Source organism: Mandrillus leucophaeus, unplaced genomic scaffold (genome assembly GCF_000951045.1).
Source record: "Mandrillus leucophaeus isolate KB7577 unplaced genomic scaffold, Mleu.le_1.0 Scaffold412, whole genome shotgun sequence".
Classification (NCBI taxonomy): domain Eukaryota; kingdom Metazoa; phylum Chordata; class Mammalia; order Primates; family Cercopithecidae; genus Mandrillus; species Mandrillus leucophaeus.
The window spans coordinates 1,649,325-1,664,519 of record NW_012104388.1 but is presented as its reverse complement, the minus strand read 5'-3'; the positions used below and the strand labels follow the sequence as shown (position 1 = coordinate 1,664,519).

General features: G+C 38.2%; 1 protein-coding gene across 1 annotated transcript in view; it reads left to right on the top strand.

Annotated features, from left to right (window-relative positions):
- CLOCK (clock circadian regulator) overlaps positions 1-15,195 on the top strand; it is a 116,125-nt gene that overhangs the window by 91,879 nt on the left and 9,051 nt on the right. Inside the window, exons 17-23 of the mRNA XM_011992501.1 lie at positions 1,044-1,185; positions 2,087-2,187; positions 2,716-2,805; positions 7,250-7,402; positions 8,148-8,360; positions 9,421-9,623; positions 13,503-13,758. Coding sequence (XP_011847891.1) covers positions 1,044-1,185; positions 2,087-2,187; positions 2,716-2,805; positions 7,250-7,402; positions 8,148-8,360; positions 9,421-9,623; positions 13,503-13,758 — 1,158 coding nt within the window. The remainder of the gene's footprint in view (positions 1-1,043; positions 1,186-2,086; positions 2,188-2,715; positions 2,806-7,249; positions 7,403-8,147; positions 8,361-9,420; positions 9,624-13,502; positions 13,759-15,195) is intronic.

Sequence of the window (15,195 nt, the reverse complement as noted above, 5' to 3'; positions counted from 1 at the left end):
TTCATTGGTGATCAATAATAACAGATTTTGTGGAGTAATAGTGTGGGTGAAAGCATGATTAGAGTGGGTTTAAAAGAGAATTTTCCAGGATGGGGGAATTAGGGACAGTGAATAGGGAGGGGTTTTGCTACAAAGAGATGAGAAATGGGGCAGTGGTAGGAAGGGAAAGTGGGCTTAAAGGAAGTTTTTGCCTTTTTTTTTTTTTTTTTTTTAAGTTGAGAGAAATAACAGCATGTTTGTATACAGATGAGAATGAGATGATGGAGAAAGAAACATTGGTGATGGGAAAGATTAGTGTCGCTTTATGAAACTATGACACTAGCTCCTGGGCTTAAGCAGTTCTCTTGCCTCAGCTTCCTGGGTAGTTGGCATCACAGGCATTCACCTGGCTTTCTCCCCTATGTTTTATTCTAAGTGTTACATAGTTTTAGCTGTTAACGTTTAGGTCTGCGATTCATTTTGAGTTGATTTTTTGTTTTTGTTTTTGTTTTTTTGTGTTTTTTTTTGAGATGGAGTCTTGCTCTTTTGCCCAGGCTGGAATGCAGTGGCAGGATCTCGGGGGACTACAACCTTCGCCTCCTTGGTTCAGGGGATTCTCCTGCCTCAGCCTCCCAAGTAGCTGGGATCACAGGCACCTGCCACCATACCTGGCTAATTTTTATAGTTTTGGTGTAGAGAAGGGGTTTCACCATGTTGGCCAGGCTGGTCTCAAACTCCTGACCTCAGGTGGTCCACCTGCCTCAGCTTCCCAAAGTGCTGAGATTACAGGTGTGAGCCACCACACCTGGTCTTGAGTTAATTTTTGCATATGGTGTAAGAGATTCCAACTTCATTCTTCTGTTTTTTTTAAATAGTAAATGAAGCCAAAACTTTCTGGCTATAACACATAAATTTTCATTTCTTTACATGTGTATGTACATACAGGTACTTTTGCCTTGTTACAGACAAAAACTGATTTTTTTTTGTTGTTGATAACAGTATTGTGAATTTGAGATCTCTGAACTGAACCACAAGAAAACATTTATTTTACTCTGTCTCCTTAGAGCCAAGATTCTGGGTCAGACAATCGTATAAACACAGTCAGTCTCAAGGAAGCATTGGAAAGGTTTGATCACAGCCCAACCCCTTCTGCCTCTTCTCGGAGTTCAAGAAAATCATCTCACACAGCAGTCTCAGACCCTTCCTGTGAGTACCCTTACTTCAAAGCAGACTTCTTTAAAGTAACTAAACTGTTAGTTACTTACATCAGCATTTCTCATCAAATGCTTCTTTAAAATTGTAAGTTTTTACATTTCTGAAATATATTAACCTTTCCAGTGAGTTAAAGGCACGTTGCCCACTTTTAGCAAAGAATTAAGTTCTTCAAGTAGCCTGTTAAAATGTGTAGGTGGTAATGGTGGTGGTGGTGTTTTTAATCAGCCCTCAGAAAGAAAGGCAACTATTTATTGTGTTTTTTACTGTAGGGCCAGTAAGTGTTCTTAGGTTTGCTTTTTGAAAGTTTTTTTTATTGTCTTCTCTTTATGAAGACTTGTATAATTGTCATTAAATTAGTAACTTTTTGTATTTAAAGTTTTCCTATTTAAAATATTTTCTTTGTGCTCATAAAAAGATAGAAGTAACTATATTGAATCATCTGTCATGGACTTCACTTTCATTGAATGGTTTGGAAAAATAATTCAAAAGCCATTTTTATTAACTGAAATGCATTTTGGGATTAATCTTTTTTTTTTTTTTTTGAGACGGAGTCTAGCTCTGTCACCCAGGCTGGGGTGCAGTGGCCGGATCTCAGCTCACTGCAAGCTCCGCCTCCCGGGTTGACGCCATTCTCCTGCCTAAGCCTCCCGAGTAGCTGGGACTACAGGCGCCCGCCACCTCACCCGGCTACTTTTTTGTATTTTTTAGTAGAGAGGGGTTTCACCGTGTTAGCCAGGATGGTCTCGATCTCCTGACCTCGCGATCCGCCCATCTCGGCCTCGCAAAGTGCTGGGATTACAGGCTTGAGCCACCGCGCCTGGCCGAGATTAATCTTTAAAAAGTATATTTTACAAAGTACTAATGCTCTTCTGATTTTGTTGAATGACTTCAGCAACACCAACCAAGATCCCGACAGATACGAGCACTCCGCCCAGGCAGCATTTACCAGCTCATGAGAAGATGGTGCAAAGAAGGTCATCATTTAGTAGTCAGGTAAGCTCTTTAGTGGATATTCTTCTGAATAAAGACTTATTAAAAGGGGAAAAAATGATCTAAATCTTCAGAAATTCATTGATTTTTTTACCCCTCTGTGTAAAGATCAAAATAGTTACTGATATGTGACGCTCAAGACTTCCCTTTTTTGTGTGAAGTGGTTGTCATGTGTATCAGTCCTTTCAATTATTTTTCAAGTAAAATGTTAGTTTTTTTTTTTTTAAATTGTGGAAAGCTCATAATTGATAACTGTTTTATGTCTGAGTTCAAATACCAATTGTCTTAAGTCTGGCCAGCTTTTATTGAGAGCTTGTTCAAGGTGTACTATAGGAAGTTCCTTGGAAAATAAAATATAAATAGGGAACAGGCCTTTCCAGTATAGACGGGAAGACATAGCTGTATTCAGCTAACAAAAATATGAGGCAAATGGTAAGTTTATTAATATGAATATCATATTGATATTTCTGCTGGAAGTACTCATGTATGGGAATGAGAATCACTTCAGTGTTATTTTTTATTTTGCTCTAGTCCATAAATTCCCAGTCTGTTGGTTCATCATTAACACAGCCAGTGATGTCTCAAGCTACAAATTTACCAATTCCACAAGGCATGTCCCAGGTATTTTTTGGTTTTTGTTTCAGTTGCATATTTGAAAATGATAAATTGCTTTTAAGCTAATGTAATTTAAAAAAAAAAAATCCATGCTTGCTGGCAAGCACCTGTAAGCACAGCTACTTGGGAGGCCGAGGTAGGAGCACATACACACACACACACACACGCACGCACGCACATATATAATTATAGTTACAGATGCAGTGAATCTTAACTGGGGCCATTTAGAATATCTGGGGACATTTTTGGTTGTCGTAATGATTGTGGGGTATCACTGGCCCTTAGTGAGCATGGTCCAGGAATCCTAATTATCTTTCAGGATGCATGACAGTCTTGCACAACAAAGAATTGTCTTGCTTAATATGCCATAACACTCCCTCATTGAGAAACACTATAGACATAAAGATATTAAAGATGAAATGTAGCTGTGCATTTTGTTCTTCCAATGAATATTGGAAGAATTGAGTAACTTTATTTGTATATTCATTCTTTCGCTATTTATTGAGTTCCTTGTGTGTAACAGGCATTGCAGATGCTGACAGTACAAATATAATATCTATACTAAAAAACCATTACATCTAGAGGGAACGACAGATAACTACAATTCCACATTATATTGCCTGTGCTGAAGGTATATAAGTCGATATGTAAGCACATTGTGTGAATCCTTAATGCCATCTGAGGAAGTGAAGGAAAACTTTCTAGAATTGTTTCTTGGCCTAAGTTCAGAAGGAGGCCTGAAAGTGGAAAGTAGCGAGAAAAGGGGGGAGTAATTCCAAAAGTGATACTGCGTTACTTTGGAGCCTAACTTCCCAACTTGTAATTTATCACTCTGTACTCTTTCAGTGCCTCAAACACATTAAAAATACTACGGAGAAATAGTATTTTTCTTCAACTTTTCTGTTTTGTTTGGCATTAAATATACCTTAACTTAGCAGGTCTTGATTTCAAGGAATGATCATTAATAATAGGTAAAAACAGTATTTTTTTAAAAATAGCTCTCTCTGGGCCGGGCGTGGTGGCTCACTCTTGTAATCCCAGCGCTTTGGGAGGCTGAGGCAGGTGGATCACCTGAGGTAGGGTGTTCGAGACCAGCCTGGCCAACCTGGGGAAACCCCGTCTCTACTAAAAATACAAATATCAGCCGGGTGTGGTTGCGGGCACCTGCAATCCCAGCTACTTGAGAAGCTGAGTAACGAGAATGGCTTGAACCCAGGAGGCGGACGTTGTAGTGAGCCGAGATCACGCCACTGCTCTCTTACCTGGGCAACAAGAGTGAGACTCCATCTCAAAAAAAAAAAAAAAAAAAGGTCTATCTTATATGGTTATTTAAGTTATACATATATGATAGGAGATACATACTTTCTATATTATTAGTTTTTTAATCTCAGGATTCTAAAGCATTTCTTAACATTTTATGGGAATATTTTCATGAAATAAAAGATATGTACTATGTCAAAAATGTTAGTAAGCATTCATATCTCACATTTTGTTCACTAATAAAACCAAATGCTTTCCCTCAGTTCTGTGGTTTTAGTTCCTGTTATCCTGCCTTCTGTGTTTGTTACTATTTTATTTTTGTACTTGATAGAAATCCTTTTAAGTGATAGCAATATAATGCTTGTCCAAGGGTACAAATAACTTTAGTTATAATAAAATAACATTTGTATGATATAAATGTAACTTTTTTATTTTTTAATTTTTTGAGACGCCGCCTCACCCTGTCATCCAGACTAGAGTGCAGTGGCGCTATCTTGGCTTACTGCAGCCTCTGCTTCCTGGGCTCAGGCGATCTTCCCTCCTCAGCCTCCCAAGTAGCTGGGACTACGGGTGCATGCCACCACACCTGGCTAATTTTTATATTTTTAGTAAAGACGGGGTTTCACCCTGTTGCCCAGGCTGGTCTCAAACTCCTGGACTCAAGCATTCTGCCCACCTCAGCCTCCCAGAGTCCTGGGATTACAGCTGTGAGCCACCATGCTTGGCCATAATTATAACACATTGTCTAATTAAAAAAAAAAAAAAAAAGCTTGAGGGAGTTGAGGTACTAAATTAATTTATATTTTCTCAAGCTAGTATAATATAATATATGATATGGTCTGGTTATTGTTAATTTCCGAAATCAAAGTTGTGTGCTCTGAAACGTAATTTACTATCCCGAATACAAACTATTCAAGATGGAGTTAAAAAGCTTTGGATGGGAAGGACATTTCTCGCTTTTACACACAGTTCACTGTAAGAGGCTACTTTAAGACTCTCTAAGACAGATTTCCTTCCAATAAAGAGAAACTCTTCCTGCTCTTACACGTTATCATGTACTGAAAATTCATGGGAATAATTAAAGAGCCTGTGTAGACTTAAGAGATGAATCACCAAATGTGGCTAAATTATAAGTAGAAGAAAATAGGAGCTGCTCATGACTCAAATGAAACAGAGAAATAAGATTGAAAACATAATTTTATTTTCATTCATGTATGTGTTTGTTCATTCATACTTGCCTAGTCTTTAAAAGCCCATGTTCTATACTTACCTGAGGATAGTTTCCATTGAAGATAGAAGTGAAAATATTATTATTGGTTATCTGTCAGATGTTTGCAACTTTGAGTAATTCTACTCATGTACACATAGAGGACATTCTAGGGATGACAGAAATTGATACAAATTAACTCCAGGTGCAGACTACTTTTTCCTTTGTTAAGGGGTAAAAATGAAGCTAAGAAGTTTAAATACGACTGGGCACGGTGGCTTGTGGGAGGATTGCCTGAGCTCAGGAGTTCAACACCAGACTGGGCAACATGTGAGACCCCATCTCTTAAAAAAAAAAAAAAATTAGCCGGACATGGTGGCATATGCCTGTAGTCCCAGCCACTTGGGAGGCTGAAGTGCAAGGATCGCTTGAGCCTGGGTGGTTGAGGCTGCAATGAGCCATGATCACGCCACTGCATTCCAGCCTGGGTGACTCTGTCTCAAAAAAAAAAAAAGTAGTTACATTTTTTTCCAGTAAGTGATAGCCACAATATGAGCTCAGGTCTTGTAAATCCAGGGTGTATGTGTAATCAGTCAATATCCAGTCAGAAGCCAGAAGCATACCGGAAATTTGAACAGGAATAATATAAAAAAGTATTAACGGTAACACAGATTAACTCCTAAAAGAAGTAAAGAGAACCTAAAGAATATAGGAATAAGGCTAGGTGTGGTGGCTTATGCCTATATTCTCAGCACTTTGGAAGGCTGAAGGAGGAGGACTGCTTGAGCCAGAGAGTTCAAGAGTAGCATAGGCAACATAGGAAGACCCTATTTCAACTATATATATGTATTTTTAAATTTTTATTTATTTATTTATTTTGAGACAGAGTCTCGCTCTGTTGTCCAGGCTGGAACGCAGTGGCGTGATCTCAGCTCACTGCAAGCTCTGCCTCCCGGGTTCATGTCATTCACCTGCCTCAGCCTCCAGAACAGCTGGGACTACAGGCGCCCGCCACCACGCCCAGCTAATTTTGTTTGTATTTTTTGGTAGGGACAGGGTTTCACTGTGTCAGCTAGGATGGTCTCGATCTCCTGACCTCGTGATCCACCTGCCTCGGCCTCCCAAAGTGCTGGGATTACAGATGTGAGCCACCGCACCTGGCCAAAAAATACATTTTTGTATTAGCCAGGTGTGGTGGTGCATGCCTGTGGTCCCAGCCACTGGGGAGGCTGAAATGGGAGGATCTCTTGAACCCAGAAAGTTAAGGCTGCAGTGAGCCATGATCACACTGCTGCTCAACAGCCTGGATGACAGGGAGATCCTATCTCAAACAAACAAAAAAAGAATATAGAAATAGCAGATGCAGAGAGCAACCACTCTGTAAGGCAGATGGAGAGTACCCAAGGAAGGAACATACTTAAAAGACTCCCCCCAAACTGCCAACCTCCTCCCCCCATGCCAGGCTAAGACACAGATCTTCTTGGGGCAGATGTGGCTATAGCAACTGGGTAATAGAGAAGTTCACTGACATGCCGCAGATTAGAGCTAGAGAGCTGGAAGCATCAGCTGGGGTACTGGTAAAGCTTTCAGGGAAGCTGCCCGCTAGGATGTCATTGAGACTTGCTGGAAAGCCACCTGCCGGGGAGCTGACAAGGCTAACTGGGAAGCTTCCCGTTGGCTTCCCGACATAAGAGCAAGAAGGAAAAGCACCAGAACCAGGAGTTGAGCACCTTTCTTGGCAGTGTCCCTCCAGCACCACCTACTGATGTGGATAACTTTGTGCCTGCTGGCAAAGGAGAAATATTTTGAAGATCCAGGTCCAATATCACAAAGCAGAGCAAAGATGGGTGGATTAGGAACTAAGGGGCATAATCAGCATAGCATCCTTCACTCATGTTACACTGCTTACTTTTCAGATTGCACAGTTATAAGGAGTAAGTAATTCTAAAATATTTTGTACTTTTGCCATACGTGGTACTTCAGTTTCAGTTTTCAGCTCAATTAGGAGCCATGCAACATCTGAAAGACCAGTTGGAACAACGGACACGCATGATAGAAGCAAATATTCATCGGCAACAAGAAGAACTAAGAAAAATTCAAGAACAACTTCAGATGGTCCATGGCCAGGGGCTGCAGGTAATTGTTATATTTGAACACAAACAAAGCATCCCATTCACATTTTGGATTTCTAGCAAAGTTAACTTTTCTTAATTAAAAGTGAGATGCAAGAGATACGTTTTATCAATTCAGTTAAATATTCACTGGTTACCTACTCAGTATGATTATACTTTACAGTCTCTAAAGATAATTCATTCCTGAGGGTATTTCTGTCAACATCCTTGTTTCTCCAGTCATCTTTTTTACCAGTCCAAATTTTAGTAAGTTTGAATCCATAATATAAAAATTATATTTTACATCAAGTTTTAGGTACCTCTTGGGTACAGAATTTATAAATCAATCATCAGTAATATTTTTATTAAACTACCAGTATGTATGATTCAAATTAGTCTTACATGACCAACCAGCAGGACCACTCCAGGAGACTGTGACTTTGGTAAAGGGAAACGGAGTGAAAACTACTTCTGTCTGATGTTATAAAGTATAAATGATAAGTGATACAGAGCTGTCAGTCCACAGACTGAGTAGCACCGAGTTATACTTTTTCTGACAATTGGAAACATAGAATTAAGATAACTGAAAGATTGAATATGAAGTTTCGTGTTTTATTCACTAATTATTTATTGCTAATTCTTCAAAGTGACTTAACCTTGTTACTTGCTTTTTAAATGTACTTTGTAGCTTGATTTTGCCTTCTTTTTAATGCTCTCATTCTTCTTTTCAATCTACAAAGCTCATTTTAACATAATCTTTATTTTTAAAGATGTTTTTGCAGCAATCAAATCCTGGGTTGAATTTTGGTTCTGTTCAACTTTCTTCTGGAAATTCATCTAACATCCAGCAACTTGCACCTATAAATATGCAAGGCCAAGTTGTTCCTACTAACCAGATTCAAAGTGGAATGAATACGGGACACATTGGCACAACTCAACACATGATACAACAACAGACTTTACAGAGTAGTACTTCAACTCAGGTAATGTTGATTGCACAATTACCTGAGCACAGCGGGCTATGGAGTGGTCAGTGTTTGGAATGCACACTATTGCTGAAACAGAAATAAAGCTCTAATGATAAAATATCATTTCAAAATTTAATCATATTTAGAAAGTATAGCATTGAAAGTGATCATGAAAATATTTTGTGCTAATCATATTAGTATCAAATATTTTCAGCTTTTTTTTTTTTTTTTTTTTGAGACAGAGTTTTGCTCCTGTTGCCCAGGCTGAAGTGCAATGGCATGATCTTAGCTCATTGAAACCTCTGCCTCCTGGGTTCAAGCGATTCTCCTGCCTCAACCTCCTGAATAGCTGGGATTACAGGCACCCGCCACCACGCCGGGCTAATTTTTGTATTTTTGTTAGAGATGAGGTTTCACATGTCAGGCTGATCTCGAACTCCTGACCTCAGGTGATCGCCCACCTCAGCCTCCCAAAGTGCTGGGATTACAGGCATGAGCCACTGCACCCAGCCAAGCTTTAAAATATGTCACAATCTGTTTAAAGATGTAGTCTAGTAATTATACCAAGTTACTGTAACTTAGACTATTTCTGTATGTTAAAAAGGTATGACTTGCTCAAGAGGCTGACCAGCAAGCCTGCTGGTGCAGAATAGACTGTTGGGGCGGGGAGGGGGGCAGTAATGGTTTATTGACTATTCCAGAAAATATTGGCAATTACTGTACATCTGTGACTGTAAATCCCAAGGATTTAAATGAAAAATAGCAAAATACCCACTAATTAGTTATTCACTTTGGGCATTTAACAGAAATTCTTCGGGTATATTTTATATCATCTCTATTATAGTCACACTTCTTTCTAAAGTCATAGCTTACCTTCCAGCAAGATATTCAAGACTAATTCATTCTCAATTACCACGAGTCATTCCTTTGTGGTTATATTTCTCCCAGAGTAATATATCCTGCCACTTCTTTCTCTGTTATATTGTCATATTGTTAGAATGATGAATTCTAGCATACTTCCCAAATGATTATTTTCAGTTAATCTGTCTATAAAATCTCTCTTTATTTTTAACAGAGTCAACAAAATGTACTGAGTGGGCACAGTCAGCAAACATCTCTACCCAGTCAGACACAGAGCACTCTTACAGCCCCACTGTATAACACTATGGTGATTTCTCAGCCTGCAGCCGGAAGCATGGTCCAGATTCCATCTAGTATGCCGCAAAACAGCACCCAGAGTGCTGCAGTAACTACATTCACTCAGGACAGGCAGATAAGGTAGTTGTCATATTTCATTTGTTATTTTGAAAATTGTAAACCGATTAATTAGAAAACAATAATTTGATTTTTTAATCAAAATTTTTAATGTGACTTTAATGTGTTGCTCACTGCAGCCAGTGTTCTTAAATTTGAAATAAAAACACATAATTTATTCATTGTTTAAAGACTTCATAATTAAAGGGTAACAACAAATTTTGTTTCTTGTCCAAAAATATGCTGCAAGATATTATAGAATACAGATTCTACAGCACATTGTTAGAAAAGGTTTATGACAGGCTCTGTGTCACTGTGAAGCTTTTGTCTTTTCAATATAGATGCTAGAGAATGTCCATGTAGTAACAGTGGTTAGGGTAGCTTACCTTTTTTAAGTTTGTTAAATGCTCAAAATATGTTGTCTCAAATTGTCATTTATTAAAAGAAAATGTACATGAGGGCCTTCTTTTATTTCCCAGATAAGAAAAAAGTGAATTTTCAGTAATTAGCCAAGGGGTCTCTAGCTAGCTAAGGTGATGAGGGAGGGAGCTCTGAACACAGAGCTTGGTGTCGTCATTTCAATGCTCAAGTGCTTAAACATGTATTACAGAAAGGTTTTGTGGCCTGCTCTGGAAAAACAACCATCTGTGACTTATTTTAGTGCACTGATCACGTGAGCAGTGCCCATTCTATCCAATATATAGTTTTTTTTATCCCTCACCCCCACCATCCTCCTCCAAAGTCTATTATATCACTCTGTATGCCTTTGCTGTACCCATAGCTTAGCTCCCACTTACCAGTGAGAATATATAGTATTTGGTTTTCCATTTCTGAGTTACTTCACTTAGAATAATGGCCTCCACCTCCATCCAAGTTGCTGCAGAATGCATTATTTTATTCTTTTTTTATGGCTGAGTAGTAGTCCATAGTGTATACATACCACATTTTCTTCATCCACTCACTGGTTGATGGGCACTTAGGTTGATTCCATATCTTTGGAATTGTGAATTGTACTGCGATAAACATATGTATGCAGGTGTCTTTTTGATACAATGACTTCTTTTCCTTTGGGTAGATACCCAGTAGTGGGATTGCTGGATCAAATGGTAGATCTACTTTTACTTCTTTGAGAAATCTCACATTCCCACCAGCAGTGTGTATTGTTTTTTGACTTTTTAATAATGGCCAGTCTGGCTGAGGTAAGGTGATCTTTAACTGTGGTTTTAAGTTGCGTTTCCCTGAACATCTATCTATTGAGGAGGACAGAAACCACATCTTAGCAAACATTTGAAGGCCTACCTAGATGAGTATGGCATCGTCCCTTCCCCAAGGGAAAGACCAGACTAGTAAAAGCAGTAGAAAGATAAACAAATCAGTATTGTTTGGTATGATGAATAGTTTAGAGTATTCTAAAGAGAAAGGAGGAAGTGAGCAGTTTTTTGTTTGTTTTTTTGTTTTTGTTTTGTTGTTTTGTTTTTGTAAGCAGTTTCATGGGTTGAGTCAAGCAGGTGAATAACAGTGTGGTCAGGAAAGCTTCACTAAGGCAGAGATACTTGCCCGGACTCTTCAAGAGCTTGGCTTTTGGTGTGGGTGTGGGCACGGAGTCTAGGGAAGCATTCTGGGCAGAGGGAGTCGTGTATACAAAGCTGCAGAAGTGTGAGTTACACGAAAGCAGATTAAAGAAAATGTTCTTATCACATTTACCAGTGAGCCATGGGCTAATTCAGATGTTAATTTCATTTAAGATTACAGAGAAATCAGCACCTAGCACTTCTGTGACTAAGTGTACTTTGTAAATATTACTTATTTCTTTGGACTTTCTTAATATGGACAATTTTAATTCTTTATAGTTTTGCATTAAAGTATTTGGTTGTGTAATATATAAAATACAGTATTTTATTTTCAAGATCTGTACTAAGTGTAATATTATATACTTTAAACAGTTTGTAAGTACAGTTATGTCATGCCACATCTATGTTAGAGTCATATCTCACTGTAATGACCGATGTTATAAACTAACTTCATCTCACAGAAAAGGCAAATGGAAATAATATTGTTCCACAAAGAAGCATCATTTTTTTGTGTTATTGTTCTTTCATTTCAATAAGCAAAGGGAAGCAGGGAAAGAGGGAAAAATTAATTCTAGCACAGCAGATGCTATGCTGCATTGATAAATTCATAAATTGAGAGGAGTTTTATTCACTGTTAGAATGTCATTTGGTTTTGAATTATATTTATAAGATACAATTTTGTGTGAATTTCTTCTGTAAACCTAGAGTTTAAAAAAATTACATTATGATAGCTTTGTTTATTCTTGAACTGTGTGCCAGTATAGCAGATGAATCATGTGCCACATGTATTTGACTCCCTGGTACCTAGTAATTTTATAAAAAGAAAAAGGTTCTTTTTTTATAGATTTTTTAAAAATTTTATTGTGGAAAAATGCAAATGACATAAAAGTTACCATGTTAACCATTTTAAAGTATACAGTTCCTTGTCATTGAGTACGATTGTTACCATCTCCCCTAACCATCTCCAGAACTTTTTTCATCTTCCCAAACAGAAACTCCATACCCGTTATACAAGTCCCCATTCTTCTCTCCCCAGTCCTGGGCAACCACCATTCTATTTTCTGTCCCTGTAAATTTGACTAGTCTAAGTACCTCATATAAATGTAATCATACAGTATTTGTCCTTTTGTGAATGGCTTATTTTACTTAGGATAATGTTCTCAGGGTTCATCCGTGTTACAGCAGTTGTCAGAATTTCTTTCCTTTTTAAGGCTAAGTAATATTCCACTCTACTGTGTTTTACTTATTCATTCCATCTGTCAATGGAGTCTTGGGTTACTTCTACTTTTTGGCTCCTGTGAATAACGCTGCTTATGATTATGGGTGTACAAATATCTCTTTGAGTCCCTGCTTTCATTTTGGGGAGTTATGTAAGCAGAAGTGGAATTCCTTCATATAGTAATCCTATAGTAAATTTTTTGAGGAACTGCATACTGTTTTCATAGTGGCTGCACCATTTTTACATTCCCACCAGCACTGCGCAAGATTTCTCTACTTGCTTGCCAACACTGGTCATTTTCTATTGTTGTTTGTCTTTTATAATAGCCATCCTGATGGGTATAAAGTAGCCTCTTGTTGTGGTTATGATTTGTATTTCCCTAATGATTAGTGATGTTGAGCATCTTTTCATGTGCTGATTAGCCATTTGTGTATCTTCTTTGGAGAAATGTTTGTTCAAGTTTGACCTTTGCCCATTTTTTTTAATTGGGTTGATTGTTGGTGAGTTGAAGGAGCTCTTAGACATTCTGGTTATTAATCCCTTATCAGAAAGATGATAGGCAGTTATTTTCTTCCATCTGTGGGATAGGAGAGTTACCTTTTTACTCTGTTGATAGTGCCCTTTGATTCACAAGATTTTTAATTTGATATAGTCCAGTTTATCTGTTTATCTGTTCTTTTGTTGCCTGTACTTTCGGTATCATATCCAAGAAATTACTGCTAATGTCAGTTGCTAGTTATTGCTAAATCCATTGTCATGAAGCTTTTCCCCTATGTTTTCTTCTAAGAGTTTTATAGCATTAGCTCTTATATTTTGGTCTTTGGTCCATTTCAAGTTAATCTTTGTCTATGATGTGAGGTAAGGATCTAACTTTATCCTTTTGAATGTGGATATCCAAAAATGTTTTGTATTTCTTGCTGTATGAATTGTTTGTTTTACTGTTATACCAAAGGGAATCTTTTAAAATGAAACAGAGTAGGAATATACAGACCTTGAAAAACTAAATTGGCAACGTCATTGGGTATTATCTTAGGTAAGTATTTACTCCACTGCCTTTTATGATGTATACCTTGTACTTTGGACTCCAATTTTTTTCCTTGTTTCTTCTAACAGATTTTCTCAAGGTCAACAACTTGTGACCAAATTAGTGACTGCTCCTGTAGCTTGTGGGGCAGTCATGGTACCTAGTACTATGCTCATGGGCCAGGTGGTGACTGCATATCCTACTTTTGCTACACAACAGCAACAGTCACAGACATTGTCAGTAACACAGCAGCAGCAGCAGCAGAGCTCCCAGGAGCAGCAGCTCACTTCAGTTCAGCAACCATCTCAGGCTCAGCTGACCCAGCCACCGCAACAGTTTTTACAGGTAATTCTCGCCATGGGGAAGCTGCTTCAAACTCATTACTTTCATGTAATGAAATTAAGCATTAAGTGAACAGTTTTGTGAGTGATGTGAAAAATTCACAAAGCTTATTGTACAGTTTAAATCTCTACAAAGATGGAAAGCTGTCCTGGTTGGCAATTTTTTTTCTTCCCTTGTTAAGTCGTTGGAAGACTTTAGACCTGCCTTTGGGTATACCCAGTTATCAGAACTGCTGGACAGAGTGAGTGGCCTACTTCCTGCCCACCTGTTTTCTCAGTCTCTGGCTAGAGTTTCTGGAACTTAAGCAAGTACCTCTTTCCTCCTTTTTCTAGCCAACCATAAATTCTACTCTGTACAGAGCAGGGATTTCTTTTTACTGGTATGGGTGTTACCTTAAATTATTTTGTTGAATTCAATCTTATTATAATTTTTGAGTTATAAATTAGTATCAGAGGAGAAATACTGTGGAGGTGTAGTATATGTATGAACTAAGTATATGTATAGCTAAGAACTTGGGCTGTAAAGTCTAGCTGCCCTGGGGTTGAGTCACTGCTGCACCATGTACTGCGTGACCTTTGGCAGGTTGCTTACTCTTGCTAAACGTCACGTGTAAAGTGGAGGTTATAATAGTTGATACCTCATGGATTAATAATGCTTGTAAATCACTGAATATAAGAAAGACAAGGCACATAGCTGTTATATGTGACCGCTATATTGACAAATGTCATAGACACTTGGATTAGCCAAAATATAAACACAGGTATCATGTAGATAAATCAGACCATCTCTCCTTACCTATGGGATACAGAAGAAAGTCACTAGGGCGAGATCCTCATCAGAGAAATGAACAAAACCCTTATCTGGACCTCAGGATCCTCACTAGAAATCCACCTTTCCCCCTTCTGGCCTAGCTGGAGCATTTTGAATGTAGGCTAGCCTGGAAGTGTACTAGAGACCACTGCATCTAGGCCGGGCACTTACCATTAATTTCTGAGTTACACAACATGTGATGTGATTATTGTATTCTATATTTGGGCATAAATATAGTCTTAATTTGTCACCCTTTGTGTGCTGGTCCAAATATAATCCTTGTCTGTGGTGTGGAAAACTAAAACAGGCTAGTTGCCATAATATCTGATAGTCATACAGTCTCTTAGACTTTAAGCCTATGCTGCAGACATAACTGGGGTAGCTACTATTACAAATAAAGAAATAACAAAAACTTAAAACAAGTTCTAAATTATTATGTAGGGAAAATATATCCAATGAGAATTAAGCATAAGCTAAAAAAAGGAGAGGACCTGCCTTAACATCTCAGTCTTCTAAGTTATCAAGGAACAAAGGCCCTTAAAAGAATAAACATTCTCTGCAGTGAGCTGAGATCCGGCCACTGCACTCCAGCCTGGGCGACAGAGCCAGACTCCATCTCAAAAAAAAAAA